General features: G+C 40.8%; 1 protein-coding gene and 1 pseudogene across 1 annotated transcript in view; one reads left to right on the forward strand and one right to left on the reverse strand.

The window, feature by feature from the left end:
- Window positions 1–765: 765 nt before the first annotated feature.
- Window positions 766–3182, reverse strand: LOC114085858 (cyclic AMP-dependent transcription factor ATF-4-like; annotated as a pseudogene).
- Window positions 3183–6963: 3781 nt separating this feature from the next.
- Piwil2 (piwi like RNA-mediated gene silencing 2) overlaps window positions 6964–25650 on the forward strand; it is a 50637-nt gene continuing 31950 nt past the window's right edge. The window contains exons 1-9 of the mRNA XM_027927110.2: window positions 6964–7128; window positions 9200–9287; window positions 9432–9570; window positions 10004–10210; window positions 11102–11212; window positions 14779–14896; window positions 15297–15421; window positions 16323–16403; window positions 16717–16830. Of these exons, the coding sequence (XP_027782911.2) occupies window positions 6964–7128; window positions 9200–9287; window positions 9432–9570; window positions 10004–10210; window positions 11102–11212; window positions 14779–14896; window positions 15297–15421; window positions 16323–16403; window positions 16717–16830 (1148 nt within the window). The remainder of the gene's footprint in view (window positions 7129–9199; window positions 9288–9431; window positions 9571–10003; window positions 10211–11101; window positions 11213–14778; window positions 14897–15296; window positions 15422–16322; window positions 16404–16716; window positions 16831–25650) is intronic.

The raw sequence follows: 25650 nt of genomic DNA on the forward strand, positions 1-25650 counted from the left end.
TTCACCGAGTACTCAAAGGTCACTTGGTAGCCATAAGCCCAGCAATCACAGGTTCTTTTATTCCAATCTTAATTATTATAGCTGGAACACTCAAGTCGTACATCACATTTTCACAATGACATATAGATTATAGAAAGACTCAAAAGGGTTATACAGCAGCCATAGAGCTTCAGGAGGCTGCACTGAAGCAATGGGAGAAAGCAAGAAATAAGAAGTCATTGCATGGTCAGAGAAGATTAGAAACCAGATGAAGTTGTTCAGGGTGCAGAGATGTTGGGGGCAAAGAACTTATTCTACACCAGGACCCAGAGGGCAGGCAATTCAAAATTGGTCATGTCAGGCAGGAGACAGCTGAGCTGAAGTCCCAGAGACAGAGTTGGGATTTCATGTTGACCTCATGCTGAGTTCGCTGCATGATCTGATCATGGGTGTGTGTGTGTGCTATCATTAACTAGGATTGGGGTGCTTCTCCTTTTATGGGTTTCAGGTGAGGGTGTTAGTCTGGTGAGACTGATGAGCTTGTGGGCCTGGTTTTTCTGATGTGGGTTTGATATGCCCATGCATCCATGTACTTCTGATTTAATTTGCTAAGTTTGTGGGTGGTTCTCTTTTATGATCACAAACTTCGTGCCTTATGATTGTTCTGGATAGTCTTTTTTTTTTAATTGCACTACAAAATAATTTATTACAATACAGCTTTAACACAAGACACACCTACATAGAAGCACACGGCTCTCCTGATTAGCCACTAGAGGACCATTTTCTTCACCCTGCCTTATGGACCTCTTCCAGAAAATCTTTCGGATATTGGATCTCCTTGGCCGCAGAATTTGCTTTTTCTTTAGAGCTTTATTCTTCTTGACACTTGCCAGTGAGGACCTTCTGTTCTGTCCTCTTCTTCTGGTGGTCCCTAGTGGCTGCTGCTTATTTTGTTCCATTTTTTTCCAGCTTTTTCTCCAGCTTCTTGCCCTGTACTTTGCTGCTACCATCTTTTCCCTAGGAGGGTTGTAAGGTTTGGGGTGGGCAGAAAGAAGATTCCTATCAGGAGAGCCCTGGAAGGTAGAGGGGCTATGCTGGGAAGAGCCCAGGTTAGACTCGCAGCGAACACAGATGCGACCATCATGATCTGAGGGCATCTTCTTCCCTTATACACTGAGGGATCATGGTAATGTAGGAATGCCAGATTTGGGGGAAGATTTTGCAAGAAGGTGAATGGGGCAAACTGGTCAATTTCTGTTCAGCTTTCTGGGAGATGGCCAATTGGATTCATTGTCTGGGGGGGGGGGATCCTTATTAGTCTCCTGGACATAAAGATATCACATGTGTTATCTAATGTGGCCAAAAGGTCATTTGTCATGGTTTCCAGATCTCCTATTCTCAACAGGCCATCAAGGTCAAACTCTTTCAGATCCATTTCCTCCAACATCCAATCTGTCCCAAAGAAGGTGTCGTCCTCACATTGACCCAGGCACAGCCAACCATTCCAAAGAGCCCACCTTAGCCTTATTGCTGGAGAACCCATGAGGTTGAAAGAGCTTGGCCATCTCCAGGTAGTCATCTGAGAGACCTAGGCTTGCTTTTTTTTTTGGTGCTGGGGATTGAACCGATGGCCTTGTGCATATGAAGCATAGGCTGGCTTTTAATTTATTTATTTTAGTTTTCTTGGTGTTTATATATATATATATATATATATATATATATATATATATATATATATATATATATATTTATTTATTTATTTTTAGTTATAGTTGGACACAATACCTTTATTTTATTTGTTTATTTTTATGTGATGCTAAGGATCGAACCCAGGGCCTCACATGTGCTAGGAAAATGATCTACTGCTGAGCCACAACCCCAGTCCTTTTAAAAAAATATTTTTATGTGTTCTTATTAGTTATATATGAGAGCAGGATGTATTTTGATATGTTATACATAAATGGAGTGTAACTTCTCACTCTTCTGGTTGTACATGATGGAGAATTACATTAGTCATGCAATCATATGTGCACATAGTACAGCAATGTCCAATTCATTCTACTATCTTTCCTATTCCCATTCCCCTTCCCTTCCCTTCATTTCCTTTTGTCTAATCCAAACTACTTCTATTCTTCCCTACCCACCCCTCCTTATTGTGTGTTAACAACCACATATCAGAGAAAATATTCTGCCTTTGGGTTTTGGGGATTGGCTTATTACACTTAGCATGGTATTTTCTAGTTCCATCCATTTACCGACAAATACCATAATTTCATTCTTCTTTATGACTAATATTCCATTGTGTATATGCACCACATTTTCTTTATCCATTCATCTGTTGAAGGGCACCCAGATTGGTTTCATAGCTTAGCTATTGTGAATTGAACTGCTATAAACATTGATGCAGCTACAATAGGCTAATTTTAAGTCATCTGGATATACACCAAGGAGTGGGGTAACTGGGTCACATGGTGGTTCTGTTCCAAGTTTTGTGAGGACTCTCTATACTGCTTTCCATAGTGAGACCCAGGCTTTCTTCAGCCCCCAAACCTTGAAGGGTGACATCAAGTGTCCTGCCAACACCTCACTGTTAAGGAAGTTCACCTTGGTCACATGGAGGATTTTGCCTCCTCAGTGAATATACTTAATTCCAAGATGACTTTGTGGGTTACAGCGGGGCTGCTGCTGGATGCCATGAAAAGCTCTGTGGCTTAAGTTACTGCAAAAGCCCACCTGCTACAGGCACTGCTATCTATATGCCATGGTGGTCCCCGCACCCTATGGAGAGGAAGAGGGAGGGCATACTAATGGACGGCTCTGTGTCTAGGGGCAGGCAGAGCAGAAATGTGAGCATTATTCTTTTCCAAGTCCCATCTGGTGGTTATTTAGTTTCCCAGACAAGTTACCAAGTCATTCTGCCTTAGCACTTGTTCTCAAAATGGAGTAGCTCAGGAACCAGGCACAGCCTGAAATCTGCATTTCTATACATTACGAAATGACTCAGAGCAGGACATGGCCTGCTCACAGCCTGTTCTGCACAGTTGATTAGCTTTTGAAAGATTCTAAACAAATGCCCATATTTCAGGGAGAGCTTCACCCATCCCCCACCCCCACTCCCCATTCCTGGAGATGGAACCTGGAGCCATGGGCATGGCATATTTGCGCTCTCCACCTGAGCTGAACTCCTACCCCATTTTGACCATTGTCGTTGGGGGGTGTGTATTGGGGACTGAACTCAGGGGCACTTGACATCCCCAGCCCTAATTTGTATTTTATTTAGAGATAGGGTCTCACTGAGTTGCTTAGTTCCTCACTTTTGCTGAAACTGGCTTTGAACTTATGATCTTTCTACCTTAGCCTCCAGAGCTACTGGGCATTTTCATCATTTTTATCTCCAACTGATACCAAAGCTAGGAAAGGTGATGCATGCCTGCAATCCCAGTGGCTCTGGAGGCTGAGGCAGGAGGATCACAAGTTCAAAGCCAGTTTCAGCAAAAGTGAGGCGCTAAGCAATTCAGTGAGACCCTGTCTCTAAATGAAATACAAAATAGGGCTGCATATGTGGCTCAGTGGTAGAGTGTTCAATCCTGTTACTCAAAAAAAAAAAAAAAAAAAAAAAAAAAATTCCAATCAACACCAAGGTGATATGGATTTTTATTTAGTGAAATAAGTAGTATTCATGATATGAACTGGCTACAAATACTGTACAGAGGCCACCTTCTCTTGAATGAATGTTGTGTAGCAATCTCAGGAACCCAATATGTACCCTTTTTTAATGTTGATCTTGGTTTAGATTACAAAACAGATGTGCTTTTCAATTACTGTTGCCTTATATCACTTGCTGAATCCAGTCCCTAAAATACTGTTTCATGTATGATGAATTTATCTTTCATGCAGGTGTAGATTCCGAAAAGGACTGAGAGAATTCCAAAAAGGACTGGGAGCTGGGACTTCATCAAGTTACAGAATAGTTTATGTAACTGATTTTTATTGCACTTGTTACTGAATGTTTCCATAAGCAACAGAATCCTATCTATAACATAACAATGTAACATCTAAGTTAGGCAGGTTAAGGGGTAGTTACAATGTTAACTTGTACAAACAGTGAGCGGACATCCTACCAATTTCATTCCTACCTTCCTACTCCAAATAGTTTTCAGACTCTATTCTCATTCAAGATGGAAAGGAGGATCCTTGAATATATGGATTAAAACAAGGCATGAGGGGCTGGGGATGTGGCTCAAGCGGTAGTGCCCTCGCCTGGCATGCCTGCGGCCCGGGTTTGATCCTCAGCACCACATACTAACAAAGATGTTGCGTCCGCCGAAAACTAAAGAAAATAAATATTAAAAAAAAACAAAAAAAAAAAAACAAGGCATGAAATATTTGAGGCCTTAAAGGGTAAGGTCAACAATCCTCCTCTAGTTCAGTTCCATGCAGAGCTATCTGGAGGTCTCCATAGCATCTGCCAAATCTTCCAGAAATGGCCCCAATCACTTCCTATAATCTATGGGTTGATATGGGGCAAAATTACTTGCCAAAATGTTTGGAAGAAGGGTAAGATATATTTCTTTGGGTGAAAATATGCTTTTATTGCAGAATAAGCCTCTAATAATTTTCTAGTTTGAAGAAGCTCTACTCAGCCCATCCATTAATGTACCAATAATAATAGACAGCATGGGGCGGGGCGGGCATCTCCTTTTACTAAGTATTTTACATACATTATCGTTTGTACCTTTCCATACAATCCTATTGATGCCTACAGATTGAACGGGGGGGCCTGTGCAAGCTAGGCAAGCACTCCACAACGAAGCTACACATCCAGTCCCAAGATCACTGGTGTGTGTGTGTGTGTTTATCACTATATCTTCTAATTGGGAGAAATGGGGCAAGTCAATTTCCAAAAGAGCATGTAAGCTAAATCTGTGCGCAAGAGTTGCCCAAGGAAAGGGAGTCAGGACCTCAAAAACATTTAAATGCTTAGGCAGCCTCTTAATTTCTAACAATCCTTTCGGATGAACCTCCTTGCAAAGTGAAGCTGCTCCAAATGAACTGCCTCTTTTTCAGACGAACCAATGAGATGGCTGGATATTGTGAGTGGCATGTGATTTGGCCAATGGGCTAAGCCCCGGTTTTGCGCTTCATCGGAAAACTGTGTGGGGAGCACGTGGATCCTTCCGCGTGGCGGATGGGTTTGAGTGCGATGTTCTTCAAGGTGCCATAGGGCCTGGGGAGGACTTAAGCCCAGGTGAGAGGACAGGAGTCAGGTGTGGAAGGCCAAGGGGGCCAAGCTGCAGGTAAGGGCTGGGTGGGCTTTTGCTCTAGCATATGGTGGTGGGTGGGGCCATCCCACCCACTCCCGACCCCCCAGGAGACTCGAGGTGCCCTGGGGCTCTGGGTGGGGCGGGGGCGGGAAGTCGTTATTTGAGGCCGAGTGGGTGGGTGGGAGGAGCGGAGCACAGGGAAAGTACAGAAAGGTGTCCGGAGGGAGGAGGGAGGACCCTCGCAAGGTTTGGGGGGTAACCAGACCCACACAAGAGCTGTTGGTTTGAACAAAAGGTCATTTTCCCTAGGTGGAAAAAGGGGGCGGGGGATTTGCCTTTAGGATCCTGGCTTGGGGTTAGGCCCAGGCCTAGTGCCCCAGCTCAGAGCAGTGCTTGAAGAGGCAGGGAAAGCTGGTCTGGCCTGGCTCCCTTCCCTGTTGAACCTTTCAGTCAGCAGAGAGCTAACCAATGAAATGAGGAAATGGACTTTAAAGGAGTGCCCCAAGTCAATGGAAATGCTGGTGCGGTTCAGGGAAGGGTGGAGAAAGAGGATTCTGTGATTGGTGGGTGTTATAGCACCTCTCACTATGTGCCAGTTAGGCAACTGATTGTTCTGGATTTTTAGTTGGGGTTGGGGAAATGTGGGCAAGGAATCCAGGGTTTTGGCAACAAAAGGAGAGAGCCATTGTAATCTGAGAATGAAGGCATAACTGTTTAAGATTAAAAACTTTTTGCAAATCCTTGACTACCTCCACCCTTACTGTCTTTTCTTTATATGCATGGGGTGATCTGTCATGGAGAGATTTTCAAAAATTAAGAAGAGGCTTACTTAATTTTCAGTTAAGAAAGATTCTTGGGCCTGGGGATGTAGCTCAGTAGTAGAGTGTGTGTTAAGCATGCACAAAGCCCTGGATTCTATCCTCTGCCCTGCAAAAGCAAACCACAACAACAACAACAAAACAACAATTTCAGGGATTAGAGGCAGGTTGGGACAGTAAGAGGAGCTGTTACAGAGAGGGAGTCCTGAAATTTGTAGAATACAAAGTGATTTTGAAGAGGCCTGGTGGACCTGAGATTTTGGGGAATGGGAAGAGTGTTAAATGGAATTGTGAGATCCAGCCCATATTGTAGGTTCAGAGTAAAAAGGCCCTGTACCCTGGAGACCTCGTTCTAGTGGAGTTTGAAAGAAACATTTTGTAGAAAGGAATTGGATAAAGATTCAGAGAGTTGACCAAAGAAATCATGGAGATGAGCTTAATGCAATTACAGACTGGAAAAAATAAAAATTTGGTAAAGGAGGGCAAAATCCTATAGATATTTATTAGAATAATTTTATGATATGGCCATGTTAAGTTTATAAACCAGAATCATCCCCACATATAAAATGTAGATCCTTCTACAACAGGTGGTTAACTTAGAGAACTGAATTATCTGAGGCTGTTTGGATAGAAAATATAAGTTTGAGAAGAGATTGGGCTTTTAAAGGATTGTTAATGGAAGGTGTTTAGAATTTTCCAGGCTCATATAGAAGCTTTCCAAGTGAATACGTTATAAAAGCCTGGTCACATCAACTTAAAGTAAATATATATGTATATTTTGTAATGCTTTGTGAGTCTTTCTCTAAGGAAAAGGAAAACAATTGGGAATTTAATCTTTTTTCCAATGCTGACAGGAAATTATCCAGAACAGGTTCAACATCTGAGTCCACTGCAGACTTGCAATGGATCCGGTCCGACCACCATTCAGGGGCCTACGGATGCCAGGCCGTTGGCCACAAACTCCTCGACCTTTGGACTCATCTCTGGGTAGGGCAGGGCCTGCAGGCAGAGGCCATATGTTTGGAAAGCCAGAGGTACCCAGCTCACCGAGCCGGTCAGCACAAAGGGTAAGACTACATCTGGTTGCACAGGATTGGCATACAGCTTAGCTGTGTGAACAGAGAAGGAGTGGATTTCAGGGTTCATTGGAACTTGGAAGTCCATACCAAAATGAAGAGGTTGTTTGTTTTCAACAAATAGTTGCATCTTCTGGGTATAAAATTCAAATCTTAGAGTTACGAGTCTATAAAGTACCTCATAATAAACATTGGATGGGCTTGGGTAAGGGCCTTTGATCAGTCCTCTAGCTTTAGTCTATCTATCCATCCATTCATCCATCCACAATTGGGAGGCTTAAAAGTATAACTTGTTGCTGAACAAGTATAGCTGTAACCCTAGCTGTTTGGAAAGCTGAGTCAGGAGGCTCGCAAGTTTGAGGCCAGCCTGGGTGACTTAAGACCCTTTCTCAAAAGGGGTCATGAATGTAGCCCAGTGGTAGACTACTTGCCTGTCATGGGTTCAATCCCCAGTACTGGGGGGCAGGGGAAAATAAATAAAACCACACACACACACACACACACAAACACACACATACACACCCTGTTACTTCTTTCTGAGTGTTCAGATTTTTCACCCTGGTTGGGCTCTATGATATTGACAGCAACTCTTGCATCTGAGATAACAGTTGTTAGATTTTTCCTTTTAAAAGTTCTTTGTCCAAATCTTAAAGAAAGAGAGGATCTTCAACTATTGCTACTGCAGTGTGAATGGGTGTGTGCATCCTTAATCTGTTAATTATAGAGTAATTTTAAGAACAGTATTTGTCTATAATTAATATATGTCAAAGCTAAAGAGCATGTACAGGAAGAACTTAATAATGCAGTTATGATAATTTTTAGAGTTGTCAGTGTCAGTTTAATATTCTGTTAGAAGAAAAGTGAACAACAATAATCTTGTGTGTTTATTCAGATGAATTGCTCGAGTCTGTGGGTGGCTTTTAGTCATGTCACAGCTCTAATCTGTGAACTTTTCAGACTGCTACAGGAAAATACTAGCAGTTTTGTTGGAGAATATTAAGAAAATTTCTAATACCCATAAGTGATCTGTTCTTTCTGAAAATTTATTAGCCCATATTCCCACTTATCTTGGGTAAACAAAGAATAAACTAGAAAAATGGAAAAGGTAATTCTTTTCTTTTGCATTTTATTCTACTTTAGATCAAAATCATGGAATTACCTCTGTCCCCAGTACTGGAGATTGAACCCAGGGTTACTCTTTCACTGAGCTACATCCCCAGTCCTTTTCTCTTTTATTTGAAACAGGGTCTTGCTAAGTTGCCCAAGCTGGTAATTTATGATTCTTCTGCCTCAGCCCCTCAGGTAGCTGAGATTACAGAAAGTACCACAGCACCCCGTCAGATTGTGAACTTCTAACTAACAATTTATGCTTGAAACTCTAATGTGCTGTGATTATTAGTATTGAAAACATTTTTGTCTTTTTTGTCCTGGGGATGGAACCATGGACGTGTTAGGCAGGCACTCTACCACTGAGTATACCCCCAGCCTGAATTTTTTTTTTTTTTTTAGTATCAGGGGCACTTAACCACTGAGCCACATCCCCAGTCCTTTTTGTATCTTATTTAGAGACAAGGTCTCACTGAATTGCTTAGGGCCTTGCTAATTTGCTGAGGCTGGCTTTGAACTCTCATTCCTCCTGCCTCAGCCTCCTGAGCTGCTGGGATTACAGGTATGTGCCACCATAACTGGCCTGAAAAAATTTTTATAATTTTTTTTTTTTTGTATCAGGGATTGAACTCAGGGGCACATGACCACTGAGCAACATCTCTAGCCCTATTTAGTATTTTACTTAGAGACAGGGCCTCACTGGGTTGTTTAATGTCTCACTTTTGCTGAGGCTGGCTTTGAACTTGTGATCCTCCTGTCTCAGCCTCCTGAGCTGCTGGGACTTTAGGTGTGCACCATCATGCCCAGTTTTATAAAATATTTTTGTCCCTTAGTCTTAAAACATTATAGAATTTGAAGAAGCTGATTTTTATTATTTACTAAGGCTTCAAGAAAGCCATTGTTTCTAGGGTTTTAGACTTCATCTTAAAATAACTTACTCATCAACTTTTCCCAGGAGTCTGTGGGTTTGGTGTCCATGTTCCGAGGCATGGGCCTTGAGACAATGTCCCGGACCCCTCTGAAACAGGAAGTGCCTCCTTTAGGTAAGTGAAAAACTAACTTGAGAAACTTCGGTTGTATGTATGATTGCTTGATGCCTAAATCTGTACAGTTTATCCTAAGAAAAATAACTGTGCTTTGAAACATACTCACTCACAGTCACAGCTGAGTTTGGTTCTTCTACTCAGGCAGAGGCATTTTGGGTCGAGGCTTGTCTGCTAAAATGGCACGCAAGGACAAAGAAGAAACTCGTCCCACATTTCCTGACCCTTTGGTGCTGGCTGCTGGGGATAGCAAGCTGGCAGAGGCCTCCGTTGGTTGGAATCGGTGGGTAAAGTCACTTATCATGCAACCATCAGGTTCAGGGTGAAAGAAAAGCACTGGGAGGGGGCATGTTATCAATGTTGCCAAGATGGACATTTTCTGGGATCAGGGAGCTGCTGCTAATCCAGGAAGTCACTGGCAATGATGAAAAGTGGTTCTCCCTGGGTTGTCCACAGCTTCATTTACCTCTCAAGAAGCGCCTTGGTTGGAGAGGTTCCTTTATCTGGGTGAATCTCATGCTCTCTCCTGCTCTGGAAGATGGCTGTTGGTGAGCAAATCATGACATCACGATGTTGAGAGAAGCTGAGGCTGTGCCTAGGCCTCTTTGGCTGACTCCTCTGGGAAGAGAATGTAGACTCACAGAGTGATCTAGATGAAGCGCAGATATAAACATGACTAGGAAAGTTCTAATTTGCCTCCCTTTTCACCATTTCAGAGTGCTTGGAAGAGGGAGTTTGGATTCCTCTTTATTACCATTGGGAAGAGCAGCTGGTGGTATAGGCAGAGGAGTCGACAAGTCTCCCAGTGTGTTTAGCCTGGCCACTCGAGATCCCCCACGGCTGTCATCACCCCCACCTTTGCCCCAGTCCTCATTGCATTCTTCAGACTGCCCTCCTGTCCTGACCATCGAACACAAGGAAAAGTAAGTCCAGAGCACTGCCTTGGTGGCAGAGGGCTTTCTGAGGGGTGCCTTCTGATCTTTGCCTTTGGGCTGGAACACCATTCTGTTCTGTTCAAAGCCCTCCTTTGGAGACAGTGTGTTTTGTTTTTTATTTTTTTGCCATTAGGGAGATTGACAAAGAGGTGGGACAATTCCTGAGGAAGTGCAGTGGGTTTCACAGTGAATATATATAGTGGTATGTACCAGAGAGGGGACTCATGGCCTGTCATTTTCCTACCATTTCCAAGGTCTTTTTTTTTTTTTTTTTTTAAAGGAAAGATTTTTTTTAAGAGACAGAGAGAGAGAGAGAGAGAATTTTAATATTTATTTTTTTAGTTTTTGGCGGACACAACATCTTTGTTTGTATGTGGTGCTCAGGATCGAACCCGGGCCGCACGCATGCCAGCGCGCTACCACTTGAGCCACATCCCCAGCCCCCAAGGTCTTTTTTTATGTTAAGACAAGGAAATAACTTAGGAGAAATATTCCAGCACTGCCTAACCTTCTACAGAACCAGGTCTTTGTTCTTGGCTAGCTGGCCTCATTCGTTCCAGTACTATGGTTGGGACAGGTAGCGTGGCCCTGCCTATCTAACTAGATGCTGCTAAGGATTTCAAGTCTTCAAAGCTTGCATTTATACATCTTGGTTCTTGGCTTATGTTAAGTGAAGGGTGAAAAAAATTACTTCCACAACCTTTTTGTTGTTGGTGTGGGTTGGTTGTTTGTTGGTATATATGTGGCTACTATTTTTTTTCATGTTGCTCTAGTCTCATCTCAAACTTCTGAGTGAAAGCAAGTCACCTGCCTCAGACCCTGAGTAACAAGAACTACATGCTCTGGCTGCATTCCTTTTTTTTTTTTTCCTTCCCCCAGAGAGCTTTTTGTGAAGCAAGGATCAAAAGGAACACCTCAATCTTTGGGACTGAACCTCATCAAAATACAGTGTCATAATGAAGCAGTTTATCAATATCATGTGACTTTCAGGTATTTACAGCATTTATTCTCTCTGTCACTCACTTCCTAGAGGGCAGGAATGATGTGGTTTCCCTGGAATAACTGAATGTTTTTCTTTATAATTCTTTTTTTTATATTTTTATTGGTGTGGTATAATTGTACATGATTTTGGGATTCACTGTTCTACATTCACACATGCACATGATGTAACAGTACTATGATGATTCTTGATGGTCCTCCCCATGCAGTGATGTCTGTAGTCAGATCCTGGCAGGAAATTTTAAGGTTAATATTTTTGTGTTTTATGTTTTTAAACCATTTTACCAATTCAGATTTTAACTGAAGAAATACAGGTTTCTGTATGAAGCTAGAATTGGATTTAATGTGAAATGAATAAAGCTTAAGTTACTTAAAGCTTAAGGGCCTTTTACTTGCATGTGGCCCTTCCAAGTTATTTTGACTAATTTGGTACTCCTTGTCTTAAATGCACTCTGTATCCCACAAAACCTGGGTCCTCCTCTGCCTGTGTGGTCATAGTCGACATTTGATTAAATTTGAGGGTGAGGAAGTAAAGGAAAAGAACTTCAATTATGTGTCAGTAACTTTAGGATTTATCATCCTTTTTTAAAAAATAAGATTTATGGGCTGGGGATGTGGCTCAAGCGGTAGCGCGCTCACCTGGCATGCGTGCGGCCCAGGTTCGATCCTCAGCACCACATACAAACAAAGATGTTATGTCCGCCAAAAACTGAAAAATAAATATAAAAAAAAACCTCTCTCTTTAAAAAAAATAAGATTTATATTAGTTTGTGTTCTTCTTGTAAGATCTTAGGGGAGTTGTTAACTAGAAATTGTTAGCAGGAATTGTGAAAGTGAATGACTGCTTTGAAATGCCTGTGGGAAAAAATGAGAAGACAGAAGTCTAATTTTTAAAAAATTGACAGTTACTGTTTGTCAGATATAATATGATGTTTTGATGAGATTAAATCAAGCTCATATACCTATCACATCACCTACTTGTTTTGTGATGGGAGCATTTAAGGTCTCTTGGCAATTTTGAAATATATAACACGTGATTATTAACTACTGCTGTGCAGTAGATCATTAAAACTATCCTCTCATTTCACTGGAGCTTTGTGCCCTTGACCAACATTTCTCCTCTCCCTCTCCCCCACTGCCTTCCACTATTCCACTCACTGTTTGAGTTTGACTTTGACTTTTTAAGTTCCACTTATAAGTGAGATTGTGGAGAGTTTGTCTTTCTGTGCCTGGCTTATTTCACTTGGCATAATGTCTTGTAGGTTCATCCATGTTGCCACAATGATGGAATTTCTTCTTTTATAAAGACAGTATAATATAGTATTTGTGTGTGTGTGTGTGTGTGTGTGTATGTGTGTAATACACAGCACATTTTCTTTATTCATTCAAGCACTAATAGATGTGTCTTGGCTATTGTGAATAATGATGAAACAAACACAGGAGTGATTTGTACTGGTTTTAGTTCCTTTGGATATATATTCATAAGTGGGATTGCTAGATCAAATAGGAATTCTGTTTTTGTTTTTTGAGGAACCCCCCTACCTTTTCACAAAGTGGCTATACTAGGGAGTCTAAATTTTTGAAGGGCAGCTTCTAATTGATAGTAGAAGTGGAAGAATTGAAGAGAAAAGAAACAGTTATGAAGACCAAAGAAAAGAAATAGTTACGAAGACTTAATTTGAATGAGGAGGAACGGATTGACTTTGGCCACAGGAAAAAATGTTGCTGGATTTACTTACAAGGGGGTTCTTGGTTATTTCCTAATTCCTCTGTTTGAATTATAGAGGAAAATATCTAAAAGATTTAAAGAACCAGGGAGAGCATAGGCCATGAGAAATAGTGAATCAGCACTCACTTTAAAAGCTTGTAATAAGAATGAGAAAGGAATAGTTCCAATGGGCAGCAGGGTGGCTTCAAGAGAGGTAGGAAAGCCCAGCAGGAACAGGGAAGGAGCCAGGAAAGGGAGCTGGCCTGCTGGGAAAGGAAGGGGAGGATACCAGTGTTGCAGAGAGGGTAGAGACTTTCTCTGAGAATGACTTGATAAACCTTAAGGAAACAGAAATGGTCCTTTGAGTTCCCGTAGATCTGAGGTCACTCAGCATTGAATGGGCCATGGAGAAGACATGGAATATAGGGTTTATGATTGTAGATATGGACCTGTGAAGCTGCAATGTGAAGGTGCTTCTAGGTCAGTGAGAGAATACTGAGCAGATTCAGTGAAGTTGGCATCCTGCAGCTTCCCCATTGTATATGAAGGGGATCTAGGAAGAGAAACTTAAATATTGTGTTCAGAGGGTAGCTCTGTGTATGCAGGTCTGAAGTGCTCCAGAATCTGAAACCTTTTGAGCACTGACATAATATCAGTGGAAAATTCCACACCATGACATTTCATTTAGTGCCCAAAGTTATTTAAAATACTATATAAAATGACCTTCATGCTATGTTCATGGTATATATCAAACATAAATGAATTTCATTTTAAGACTGGGGCAAATATTCCATAATCCAAAACACTTTTGGTCCCAAACCTTTCAGAAAAAGTTATATTCAACCTGTATTTAAAATTTTTTTCAAAGAAATGTGATGTTAGCATGGGAGTGTTTAATTTTAGGGACAACTATGTTGGATTACCACTTGATTTTTTAAAAGTCTTTCTTCATGTACTTGAACACCCTTGACCTTTTTAACCTTGTGTTTGTTCAAACTTTGGAATTGTAAAGTAAGGTTGTATATTACTGTAATATAATGGGACAATCGTTGTACAGAGTAGCTGCTGATACTTTTTGAAGTTTAATATTTGTAACAATGAAAATTAATAAAATATTGAAATAGCCCTAAGTGAAAAATAGCCAGAGTAAAATCCTGTTTTTTAAAAAGCACCTTTTTAGAAAGTATATTTCTCTGAGGATTCTAGAGCTGGAATTAGTAAACCACAGTTGGTCCAAAGGTCAAACGTGGCCCATAGCCTGTTTTTGTAATGAAGTTCTGTTGGCACATAGTTACACAGTAGTTTACATATGTTTATGGCAGAGTCTTATGGTAGAGTTGCAAGACTATCTGCCCCACAAAACCTAAAATATTTCTAATTTGCCCCTTATAAAGGTTTTTGATCCCATGATCTAAAGTCCCCTGGCTATACACACTGACATGTTAAGATAAATGTCCTTGGGGTTAGAATTATGGATTGTTTTTATTTTTATTTTTTATTTTTGTAATTGTAGATGGACAGAATGCCTTTGTTTTATTTGTTTATTTTTATGTGGTGCTGAGGATCAAACCCAGTGCCTCACACATGCTAAGAAAGCACTCTGCCACTGAGCTACAGCCCCAGCCCTATTTTTATTTTCTTTTCCTATATTTCCCAATGTTTCTGTGATGAGCAGGTGTCCCTGAGTCCATTGTAGTTTTATTAGACATCTACGTATTTTTTAACATGACCACTAGATGGAGCACTTACAAACGCTGCTTCTCTGATAACCCCTTTACCTATTTCACAGCTGTAGTAAATATTGTTATATAAGCCAAATTGAAGTGAAATCCTTTTTATTATTTTCCAGCCCCAACGTGGAGTGTAAAAGCATGAGGTTTGGCATGTTGAAAGACCATCAAGCTGTCACTGGAAATGTCACTGCTTTTGATGGATCTATTCTCTATCTGCCTATTAAGCTTCAGCAAGTGAGACCAAAGAGGACGTGTACTTTGGGTGAAACCTAAGAGTGTCTGGTGTTTTGAGTGGTGGGAAACCATAGAGTTGAACCTTTTTATTTTTAGATGGAAGGCAGATGTCTGCAGAACAAAATAAAAATTCTTCAGTTTGAGTTCTATAAGAAGTACCTTCTCACATAAGAGATCTTTGATCTCAGTGATAAAGAATGACTTAAAATTTCAACTTCAAACTTTATTGGGTTTATATTACCAAATAATTTCTTAAATCCTGGTTGTCATGCTGTGACTTTGCTTTTGTAAGCATCAAAGTGAGGGGGGAAACATTTTGCGATTTTTGGTATTATTGGATTAGATTAGGCCTTGGTAATTTTGTCATTTCTTTTTACTTGTGTATATATTTATTTGTTAGGTTCTTGAGTTAAAAAGTCAAAGGAAAACTGATGATGCCGAGATCAGCATTAAGATTCAATTGACAAAGATCCTGGAGCCCTGTTCTGATTTGTGCATTCCCTTCTACAATGTTGTTTTCCGACGGTGAGAAAATAGCTGCAGTCTTACTTTGCTTTAATTTATATAACTTGTATTTGCAGTAGTGCTCTTCAAGAAGCTTATAACATTATATGCAATGTGTATGTGTATAGATGGTTTAAATAAATAATTAAGTTATTAAATGTTTAATAAATAAATTTGTTCTTTACAATATATAATAATCCAAAAAGGATTGCTGAGCATTTAATAAGTAAATGGATTATCTTGATGCTAACTTAACGATTATCTCACAAGTGATAGGCCAAGTTTGGGTAAATTAAATTGGGTTTGGGGATAATTGGAAATATTTGTTGAGAAAATTTTTCCAGTTCCTGAATTTCAGGATTACAGACAGCTCATAATTGTTTAATTTCTTTTGAGATTCCCTAATTTTCTTAACAGCTTTTATTCCCAAACTGCCTCTTATTTAATGAAATAGAACTTATATAGACCTAATTCTATTTGCCATATTTGTTATTCACACACTTAGAAATTGGTATTCTCTTTAGCTAATGGTGACAAGTAATGTAAATTGAGCCTGGCGGATAACTCAGTATTTGGCTAGCTAGTAAGGAGGAAAGACTGCGGTCACTTGCACATACTCCAAGATAAATGCTTTGATAATCTTTATTTTTCTTTTAGCAAGACTGGTCTTAACAGAAAATTTGGATTGTACAAAGAATAAAAACATTTCTGAACCTTTAGGTTTCAAAAAGAAATCATAGCTAAGAGAAATGGAGCTTAATTTTGTTATTTTTCTATTAGGAAACCCATTGTAGGTCTGGGGAATGTAGCTCAGTGTTAGAGTACTTGCCTAGTAGGTGTAAGGCCCTGGGTCATCCCTAGCACTGCAAAAAAAGAAAAAAATGTATATATAGAGAAAGCTCATTCCTGCTCTTTATTTCAGGGTAATGAAACTTTTAGATATGAAGCTTGTGGGAAGAAACTTCTATGACCCTACAAGTGCTATGGTATTGCAGCAACACAGGTTGGTGGTTTTCCACCTTATTTTTTACTTTTGAATGTACTGGAAAGGAAATTTTCATTGTGACTATCATACTAAGGACAAAAATTCAACAATTTTATGGTAGTGAATACAATTAGTTAAACATTTTTTTTTTTTTTTAGCTTGGATTTTTAGTAAACTTTCAGTAATGTCAATTTAATTTAGTTTGTTTCCTGGGGCTTCCTCATTGTTATCAGGAAAGGGCAATATCAGCTCAAAATATTATTTCACTTGTGGGTATGGAAATGGCTGTTTTCCTTTGGGACTCTAGGGTAAAGGCCACCTCTCTCTCCAGATTGCAGATCTGGCCTGGCTATGCAGCCAGCATCCGCAGGACAGATGGAGGTCTCTTCCTGCTAGCTGATGTCTCCCACAAGGTCATTCGAAACGATTCTGTGCTGGATGTCATGTGAGTAAATGATGGGATCATCCTTTAACATGCTGATGATTTTCTGAAAGGTTCAGTAATAGCCGTCATAATATAGATTAGCCACTGTTCTATTTGCAATTTTAATTGTAGAATGGATTAAGAGAACTGAATGCATATGTTCTTGTCCCTCAGTCCTACCAAGATGGGCATCTGAACAGACATCTACTGTGCTTTGAGGAATCATATTTCTTGGGTGGTCTAAATCAAATTAGATCTAGATTTGAGCCCCTGTTCTCTGAGATTATCAGAAATCCTGTGTCAGGTATCACCCCATTATATCATGGGATATGGGGTATATGTGGTCGTGGTTCTTACTGTGACTGCAGTGTCCAGGCACTCTACCCCAGAGCATGACTGTGGTTCTTGGGACCCCCTGCAACTGGTATGGCTACCTTTGTCCTCTGAGCCTTTGTGTTCTTATAGACTCCTGGAAACCAAAAAAGGCCAGTTATTTTCTGGAGGTCAGAAGGGCCGGGTCTTTAGAAACATGGTAGCTTTTCCTTTCAACACCTCAGCATGGTTTGTGTACCATCCTGAGTCAACTAAAATTTAACAAATGAGGTTGAAGTTCATATGTTGTTATTAAGTTCTCAGTAATTCATTTAATGGCCCGTCCTCCCAGAACTCAGTACCATCTTAGAATGTCTGGCAAATCCTGATGGGCTACAGTTTGACTGGTTGCTCTCCAGCTGGCTAGGCACCCCTGTCTTGGAACTCCCTCTTCCCCCTCAGGTTCCATTCCTCCTGCTTCCATCATTGTCCCTTGCCTCAGTGTACAGCATAACCTTTAGTATTTTCCTGAAGAAGAGTGCATAGGAGGAAATGATTTTGAGACCTTACATGTGTGTGAATGTCTTTGGATCACCTTAGGGAGATCCGGTGTAAAGTTCTAGGTTGGAAGTTCTTTTCCTTTAGAATTGTGAAGGCATCACTTTCCCATGTTTTCACTTTAAGATTTGCTGTTAAAAGATCTAGAGTCATTTTGATTTCTGATTCCAGAGTCTTTGTATGTCTCCCCTCAGGCCTCCTGGCCCTTTCAAAACAAAAAGTTTTCTTTACCTCAGTCTCCTTAAAGGTTTTTTGTATTCTGTATTCCTTTCTGTCCATGTTAGGATTGTATCTGGAATGAGTTTTTTTTTTTGTCTGAAGAAACTCCCTGTTGAATGTCATTTAGTGTGGAATCTGCTGATGACAAATTCTCTCAAATTTTATCTAAAAATGTTTTTTATTTTGTCTTTAAATTAGAATTCTGGATTTGGCAGATTTTTTTTCAACACTTTGAAGATATTTCATTATCTTCTGGTTTACGTTGTTTCTGTTGACAAATAATTACCAGTGTTGCTGCTGTCTTTTAAATTGCTTATTACCATCTTTGGTTTTCAGAAGTTTTACTGTAACATATCTAATTGTGGTTTCTGTAAAGAAAAAATCATGGGCTGGGGATGTGGCTCAAGCGGTAGCGCGCTCGCCTGGCATGCGTGCGGCCTGGGTTCGATCCTCAGCACCACATACAAACAAAGATGTTGTGTCCGCCGAAAACTAAAAAATAAATATTAAAAAATTCTCTCTCTCTCTCTCTCTTAAAAAAAAAAAAAAAGAAAAAGAAAAAATCATGATACTTGTTGAAGAATGTCAAAGCAGCCAGGCATGGTGGTACTCGCCTGTGATCCCAGCGACTTGGGAGGCTGAGGCAGGAGGATTGCAAGTATTCAAGCTTAAGGCAAGCCTCGGCAATTTAGTAAGACCCTGTCTCAAAATTTTAAAAAAGGCGAGAGGTGGGTGACCTCAGTGTAGAGTGCTCCCGGATTCCACTCCTAGGAACACCCCCCCCCACACACACACACAAAAAAAAAGTTAAGGCCGATTTTGTGCAGGAACCTTGTGGCAGAAGGGTTTTTCAGTACAGGAGAAAGATTGGATTCAACTCCAAATACAACAAGGAAAAGTGGGAATTTATAGCCAAGGAGTAGTGTGAGTGTCAGTGGATGGAAAACATCAGGGGTTTGGGAGATTCTGGCTCAATAAACCTAATAGGATTCTTACTGCAGGCTGGCCCTGGGGGGGTCAGATAGCACAGTGATCAGATAGGAAGGGTGGGGATTCTGGCTAATCCAATGTAGTAGAATTCTTGCTAAAAAATGTAGTTCTGAACAATGCAGTAATGAAAATGGAAGCCCAAAAGTTAGAGCCTGGTTGCAGAGAGAATTCAAAAGAACATGAGGTAGAGTTTGGTAAAAGATCTTGGTTGTTTCCCAGTGTTTGTGCTGCCTGGCCCTGGCCTCTTCCGTTAAACAAGCACTGTACTTATTGACATGGCTCTAATGTGTACAATATGGTAAGAATGAGGTGATGTCACCTTTTTTCCCCCCTAAGACCAGGGGTTGAATCCAAATCCTCACACATGCTAGGCAAGCACTGAACTACATCCCCAACCCTTTTTATTTTATTTTGAGGCAGAATCTTTTTAAAAAAATATTTATTTTTCAATTTTCGATGGACACAACATCTTTATTTTTATTTTATGTGATGCTGAGGATCAAACCCAGCGCCCGGCGCATGCCAGGCGAGCGCATTACCGCTTGAGCCACATCCCCAGCCCCTTGAGGCAGGATCTTGCTGAACTGCTAAAGGCAGCCACGAACTTATGATCCTCCTGTCTCAGCCTTTCAAGCAGCTGGGATTACAGGTGTGCACCACCGTTCCTGACTGAGGGGATGTCACTTCTGAGAATAGATTATAGAGAGTTTGTTTTCTGCTTGGGTGCTCACTCTGTCTCATGGACACTCGCCCTCGGGGCAGTCAGCTACTATGCTATGGGCAGTTCTGTGGAGTGGCCCAAGTGAGCTTGGAAGCATATCCTACTCCATTTAAGCCTTGAGACTTGAAATCTTGCCACACTTCAGGAGCCCCTGAACCAAGGCACTCAGCTGACCAAATTCAAATTCCTGACCCACAGAAACTGTAAGATAGTAAGTCTACAAATACACATATATGTAAATAAAATAATATATAAATATATGGACAAAAGTGTGTGATTTTATTGATTTATTTGCAGTGCTAGGGATCAAACCCAGGGCCTCTCACATGCTAGGCAAGCTTTCTACCAGGGAGCTACACCTTCAGTCCCTGTGTGATCTTTTTAAACAACTTTATTGAGATATAATTCGCACACTGTGCAATCCACTCATTTATAGGGTATGGTTTGATGTCTTGTATAAAACAGCACTGTACATTCATCACTACAGTTTTTCTTTTTTAAGGTGCTGGGTAGGGATTGAACTCAGGAATTATGCATGCTAAGTAAACACTATCACTGTACTATGTCCGCATCCTTTTTTTTTTTTCCAATTTTATTTTGAGACAGGGTCTTGCTATGACCCTGTAACCCATGCTGGCCTTGAATTTTCTGTTCTCCAACCTCGACCTCCTGAATAGTTGGGATTACAGGTAGACCACACCTGGCTCACTACCATCAGTTTCAGAACATTTCCTTCACCCCACAAAGAATCCCCACAGTCCTTAGCTTTTACTTCCCATTCCTCCATCATCCCTCAGACCTAGGCAATACGAATTTATTGTCTGTCTATCCCACTGGCTCCAAACATTTCATATGAATGGAATCCATGTGAAATGGCTTCTTTTTTAAATTTTTTTTTAGTTGTAGTTGGACACAATACCTTTATTTTATTTATTTTTATGTGGTGTTAGGGAGCAAACCCAGCGCTTCATATGTGCTAGAGGAGCGCTCCACTGCAGAGCCACAACCCCAGCTCCCCCTTGGCTTCTTTTTTGTTTGTTTGTTTCTTGGTACTGAGGATTGAACCCAAGGGCTCTCAACCACTGAGCCACATCCCCAGCCCTTTTTATTTTGTGACAGGGTCTTACTAAGTTGTTCAGGGCCTTACTGAGTTGCTAAGGCTGGCTTTAAACTCACAATCCTCCTGCCTCAGCCTCCCAACCTGCTGGGATTACAGTGACCATACCTGGCAGCATAATGTTTTCGCGGTCCACCCATGCTGTAGCATTTATCAGTATTTTTCCTTTTAGCAGCTGAATAACATTTCACTGTATCAATATATATTTTGTAAATTGTTTTTCCATTTGTTAGTTGATAGTCATTTGGGTTTTTGCCTTTTGGCTATTATGAATAATGATTCATGTACAAATTTTTGTTTGAACATATGCTGTTATTTTTCTTGTATAGATATCTTGAAGTGGAATTGTCAGGTCATGTGCTCTGTTTAACCATTTAGGGCTGGAAGATTGTTTACCAGAGCCGATAGACCATTTTATATCCCCACCAGCTATATAGGATGGTCCCTGTTTGTCCACATCCTTGCCAATACTTGTTGTCTATTTTTAATTCTAACTGTCCTGTGCCGCAGTCTGTCTGGGCACAAAATCACGAGCCACTCAAGCAGAAACAAACTTTATTTCCAAAACTCCCGCCAATGCCACTCCACACACGCTCCCCGGGAATTCTCCCATGAACCACGCACGCCCGTTCTCTCGGGACACACTAATCCAACAGGAAATCCCTCCTCCGGAATTCCCTCCTACCGCACTTCCCCAACCAATGGGAACTCTCCAGGAGTCCCGAAAGAGCTCCAAAGTAGCAGGCCTAGGCAGACAGCAGGGGTCTAATCTCCAATTGAATGCACATCTTAACATAATCATTATCATCTCAGTGGCTTGCTGGTGTCACCTTTCAACCAAAAATGCCATGTGTCATTCCTACTTGGCTATGGCTCTCAGCATCTCCCCCCTTCTGTTTAATTAAACAACAAGCAATGTGGCTTAGGGACCGTGCCTGTTAGGTTGTCCAATACAACATATGGTCCTTACCCATCATCGGATGAGCTGACTTCTAGGCGTCAGCCTCCTGTCTTAGGTTGGTACCACTGCAGTTGGATCATACCCATCACTGACTACTGGACCAGCATACAGCCATACTTGTGGATAGGCCTATGCACCAGTGGGGGGGGTGAGGTTCTTTTGCCTCACCTCTGTTGGCCCCCAAATTTGGCCTTGGTGCCAGTGGGGGGGTGACCTTCTTTGCCTCACCTCTGTTGGCCCCCAAATTTTAGACCATCACTAGCAGAAGGGAGGAGGATACAGAAATGCCACGACACCAAGCCAGTTGACGGCTCCTTTGGAAATATTGTATCACCGGTGACACCATCAGCAAAGATACGCCAGCACTACCACAATTCGCTGCACCAACAGATAGTTCACAATGTGTGAAGTGATATCTCTGCCGAAGTCTGGCTGCAGCAAAATAACCGGGGGATGACTAACAACTTGTGTAGATTGATACAGCAGGAGTGGAAGCCGTTTATTCCAGGACAGGAGCAGTATTTATACATTCCACACAGCTTATCTAATTAGCATAAACTAGATACATCAGTCAACCAATAAGGAATCTCCACACTTAATGGCCCGCTTTTGTCACTTCCCAAACCACTCCCTCTGGCATTCTGCCAGGCACCATCCAGACCCGTCCACGAACTCCAACATGCCCCTGGCAAAATGCCAGGCGCCACCCCGACCTGCCTACAGACTCCAACATATCTCCATTCATGATTTGCATTTCTCTGATGACTAATGATGTCTAGTATTTTTTTCATATATCCATTGGCCATTTGTGTATCTTCTTGGAGAGGTATCAGTTTAGTTTCTTTGCCCAATTTCATATTGTTTTGTTATTGAGCTGTAGAGTTCTTTATGTATTTTAGTACAGATCTCTTATCAGATGTATAATTTGGAAATATTTTCTCTTATTATATGGATTGCCTTTTTACTTTCTTCACAGTACCCTTTGAAATGAAATTTTTTAAGTTTTGATAAAGACCTATTGTTACTTGTACTTTGGATGTCATATATGAGAATTTATTCCCCTCAAAGCAGTCTGAGATGATCTATGAAAATGGATTGCTATTCACTTGATCCAGAAAACCCCACAAAATCATGCAAATAGGTTAAAATCTTTGTGTTTACTTTAAAAACACCTGTGACTGCTCAGGCTATTAAGGATATACATATTATAGAGACTGCCAAGTATCTGAACACTGTCACTTTATTTACTCTTTTTTTTTTTTTTTTTTTTGTGATTCTTTGGATTGAACCTAGGAGCACTTTACCCCTGAACTTTATCGCAGGCCTTATTTTTATTTTGAGATAGGGTCTCACTGTGTTTCTGAGGCTGCATTGAACTTGTGATCTTCCTGCCTTTAGTTGCAGAGATTATAGGCAGGTGCCTGGCTGAACAGTGTCACTGTAAAAAAACAATATGTTCCATTCTATCCTTACAATGGTGGAGTTTATAAGTGTTTCCAGGACACATAATGGGGCTGGACGTAGGGTTGATGGCCCCCAAAGCCAATCTTTGGTGCACATGCTTCATAATACAGAGAGTAATGTTGAATGTAAGGGGTTAGATGTACTTTCTCTGGTCATTGAGCAAAGCCTCTTCACTTAACAGCTCTTAGTAGGATTAACCTGTATATGGGCTTCCGAAGCCACACAGGGATCCACACTGAGAAATACCAGATTGTTCCTAAAGCAGAAGGGAAGTTAGCACAGAAGAAAAAGATATTCTAGAAGAAATTCAAGAAACAAAAACTTGTGAATGTCCCATGTGTGCTTAGACCACTCTAATTTTAGAACAACAATAAGGTCTCATCATGTTGTCCAGACTGGTCTCAAAATCCTGGCCTCAAAAGATCCTCTTGTGGGCTGGGGTTGTGGCTCAGTGGTAGAGCGCTGCCTAGCATATGTGAGGCCCTGGGTTTGATCCTCAGCACCACATAAAAATAAAGATATTGTGTCCAACTACAATTAAAAAATAAAATATTAAAAAAAAAGATCCTCTTGTTTCAGCTCCCAATTGCTAAGTACAGGTACATGCCAATATGTCTTACTCTCGTCATTGTAATTTTAAGTCACAATGTTTTTTACAAGTACAAAGGAGAGTGCAAGAGTTAGGGTTGTAGTGTACCTTGATATAAGAAGCAGACCTTTTTCCAGGATGAGGTCCAGACTTTGACTTAGGCAAACTCATGCTGAACAAGAAAGAAGAGCACTAGCCAGGCATAGTGGCATATGCCTGTAATCCCAGAGGCTCTGGAAGATCACGGGTTCAAAGCCAGCCTCAGCATCAGCAAGGTGCTAAGCAACTTGGTGAGACCCTGTCTCTATATAAAATAGGGCTGGGGACGTGGCTCAGTGGTTGAGTGCCCTTGAGTCCCTGAGTTCAATCCCCAGTACTCCCTCTCCCCCGAAAAAAGAAAAGTACTAAGGTCATCCAGGAATTTGGAAACTCTATCTCAGAGTCCAGCCTCAGATAGGAAGGGGCTGTGAGATCAGTAACTCAACTGTCATTGACCACGGAATATGGACTGAATAAACACCTTTTGCAAATTTTGACAAGATTGGACTGCTCTCATGAATTTGACCAAATGTTAGAAGTTTGTGTTCTGGTCTAATGTACTTCCAACTTGAGTATCCTTACTAATTTACCTTGACACTTTTGTCATAAATGTCTGAGGTAGGTTCTTAGGTAATTTAAAACTATAATTTCCCCCTGAATACTGCATTGGCTAGAACTCCTGAATTTTTTTGTTGTTGCTGAGCATTGAACCCAGGGCTTCATGCATGCTAAAAAAAAAAAAAAAAAAAATGAGAGAGAGAGAGAGAGAGAAAGGGGGAATGGAATCCTAACTAGAAATGTTATACTCCATGTATAAATGATATGTTTAAATATACTCATGTATCTCTAACGAGAAAAAATAAAAATCGTAATGAACAGTGGCCTTGTTCATTAGGTCCAGGGGGAAAAAAATGAATACAGGGCTTGAGGGTATAGCTTAGTGGTAGAATGCTTGCCTGGCATGCATGAGGCTCTGGGTTCACTCCCCAGTACTTCAGAACAAAAATAAACATAAAACCATATGTACTGTTGATCAACATGGTATAAACAGGAAGCCAAAATTCATAAAAGGTTCTGAAATAAAATCTCTAATATTATTTTTAGAGAGTAGTTAGCTTTACCACCTCACTGTCTCTTTGTATGATGTGTGTTTGAATACCTGTTCCTCTAATTAATTTTTTTCAACTCAGATGTCTGTTCTTTAATAAATATCATTTTTTTTGTTGTTGTAGTTGGACACAATATCTTTATTTTATTTTTATGTGTGCTGAGAATTGAACCCAGAGCCTTGCATGTGCCAGGCAAGCGCTCTACTGCTGAGCCACAATCCCAACCCCTCATGTTTTTTTTCTGTTGTTGTTTTTTCTGGTACTGGGGAATGGATTCAAATCTCTGAGCTTCATCCCCAGCCCTTCTTTTTATTTTATTTTGACATGTGGTCTCACTAACTTGTCTGCAGTGGCCTCAAACATGGTAATTCTCCTGCTTCAGCTTCCCCAGTTGCTGGGATTATAGGTGTTCACCACTGTGCCCAGGTCAACTGTAGGCAGGAAAAATAAATCATAGTGCATGACCTAGAAAGCATTTTTAACAAGTTACACATACTATGTCATTTGATCATTTTTGAGAAAATTAGTTTTTGCCAATGATACCTGTTTTTAAACATTTTAAAATTGTTGAGGTGGTAGTGCACACCTATAATCCCAGCAATTTGGGAGGCTGAGGCAGGATGATGGCAAGTTCAGGACCAATCTCAGAAATTAAGCAAAGCCTAAGCAACTTAGCCAGACCCTGTCTCAAAAAATATAAAAAGGGCTGAGGATGTGGCTTAGTGGTTCAGCACCCTAGATTCAATCTCCAGTACCAAAAAA

The sequence above is a fragment of the Marmota flaviventris genome, chromosome 3, assembly GCF_047511675.1.
Source record: "Marmota flaviventris isolate mMarFla1 chromosome 3, mMarFla1.hap1, whole genome shotgun sequence".
Lineage (NCBI taxonomy): Eukaryota > Metazoa > Chordata > Mammalia > Rodentia > Sciuridae > Marmota > Marmota flaviventris.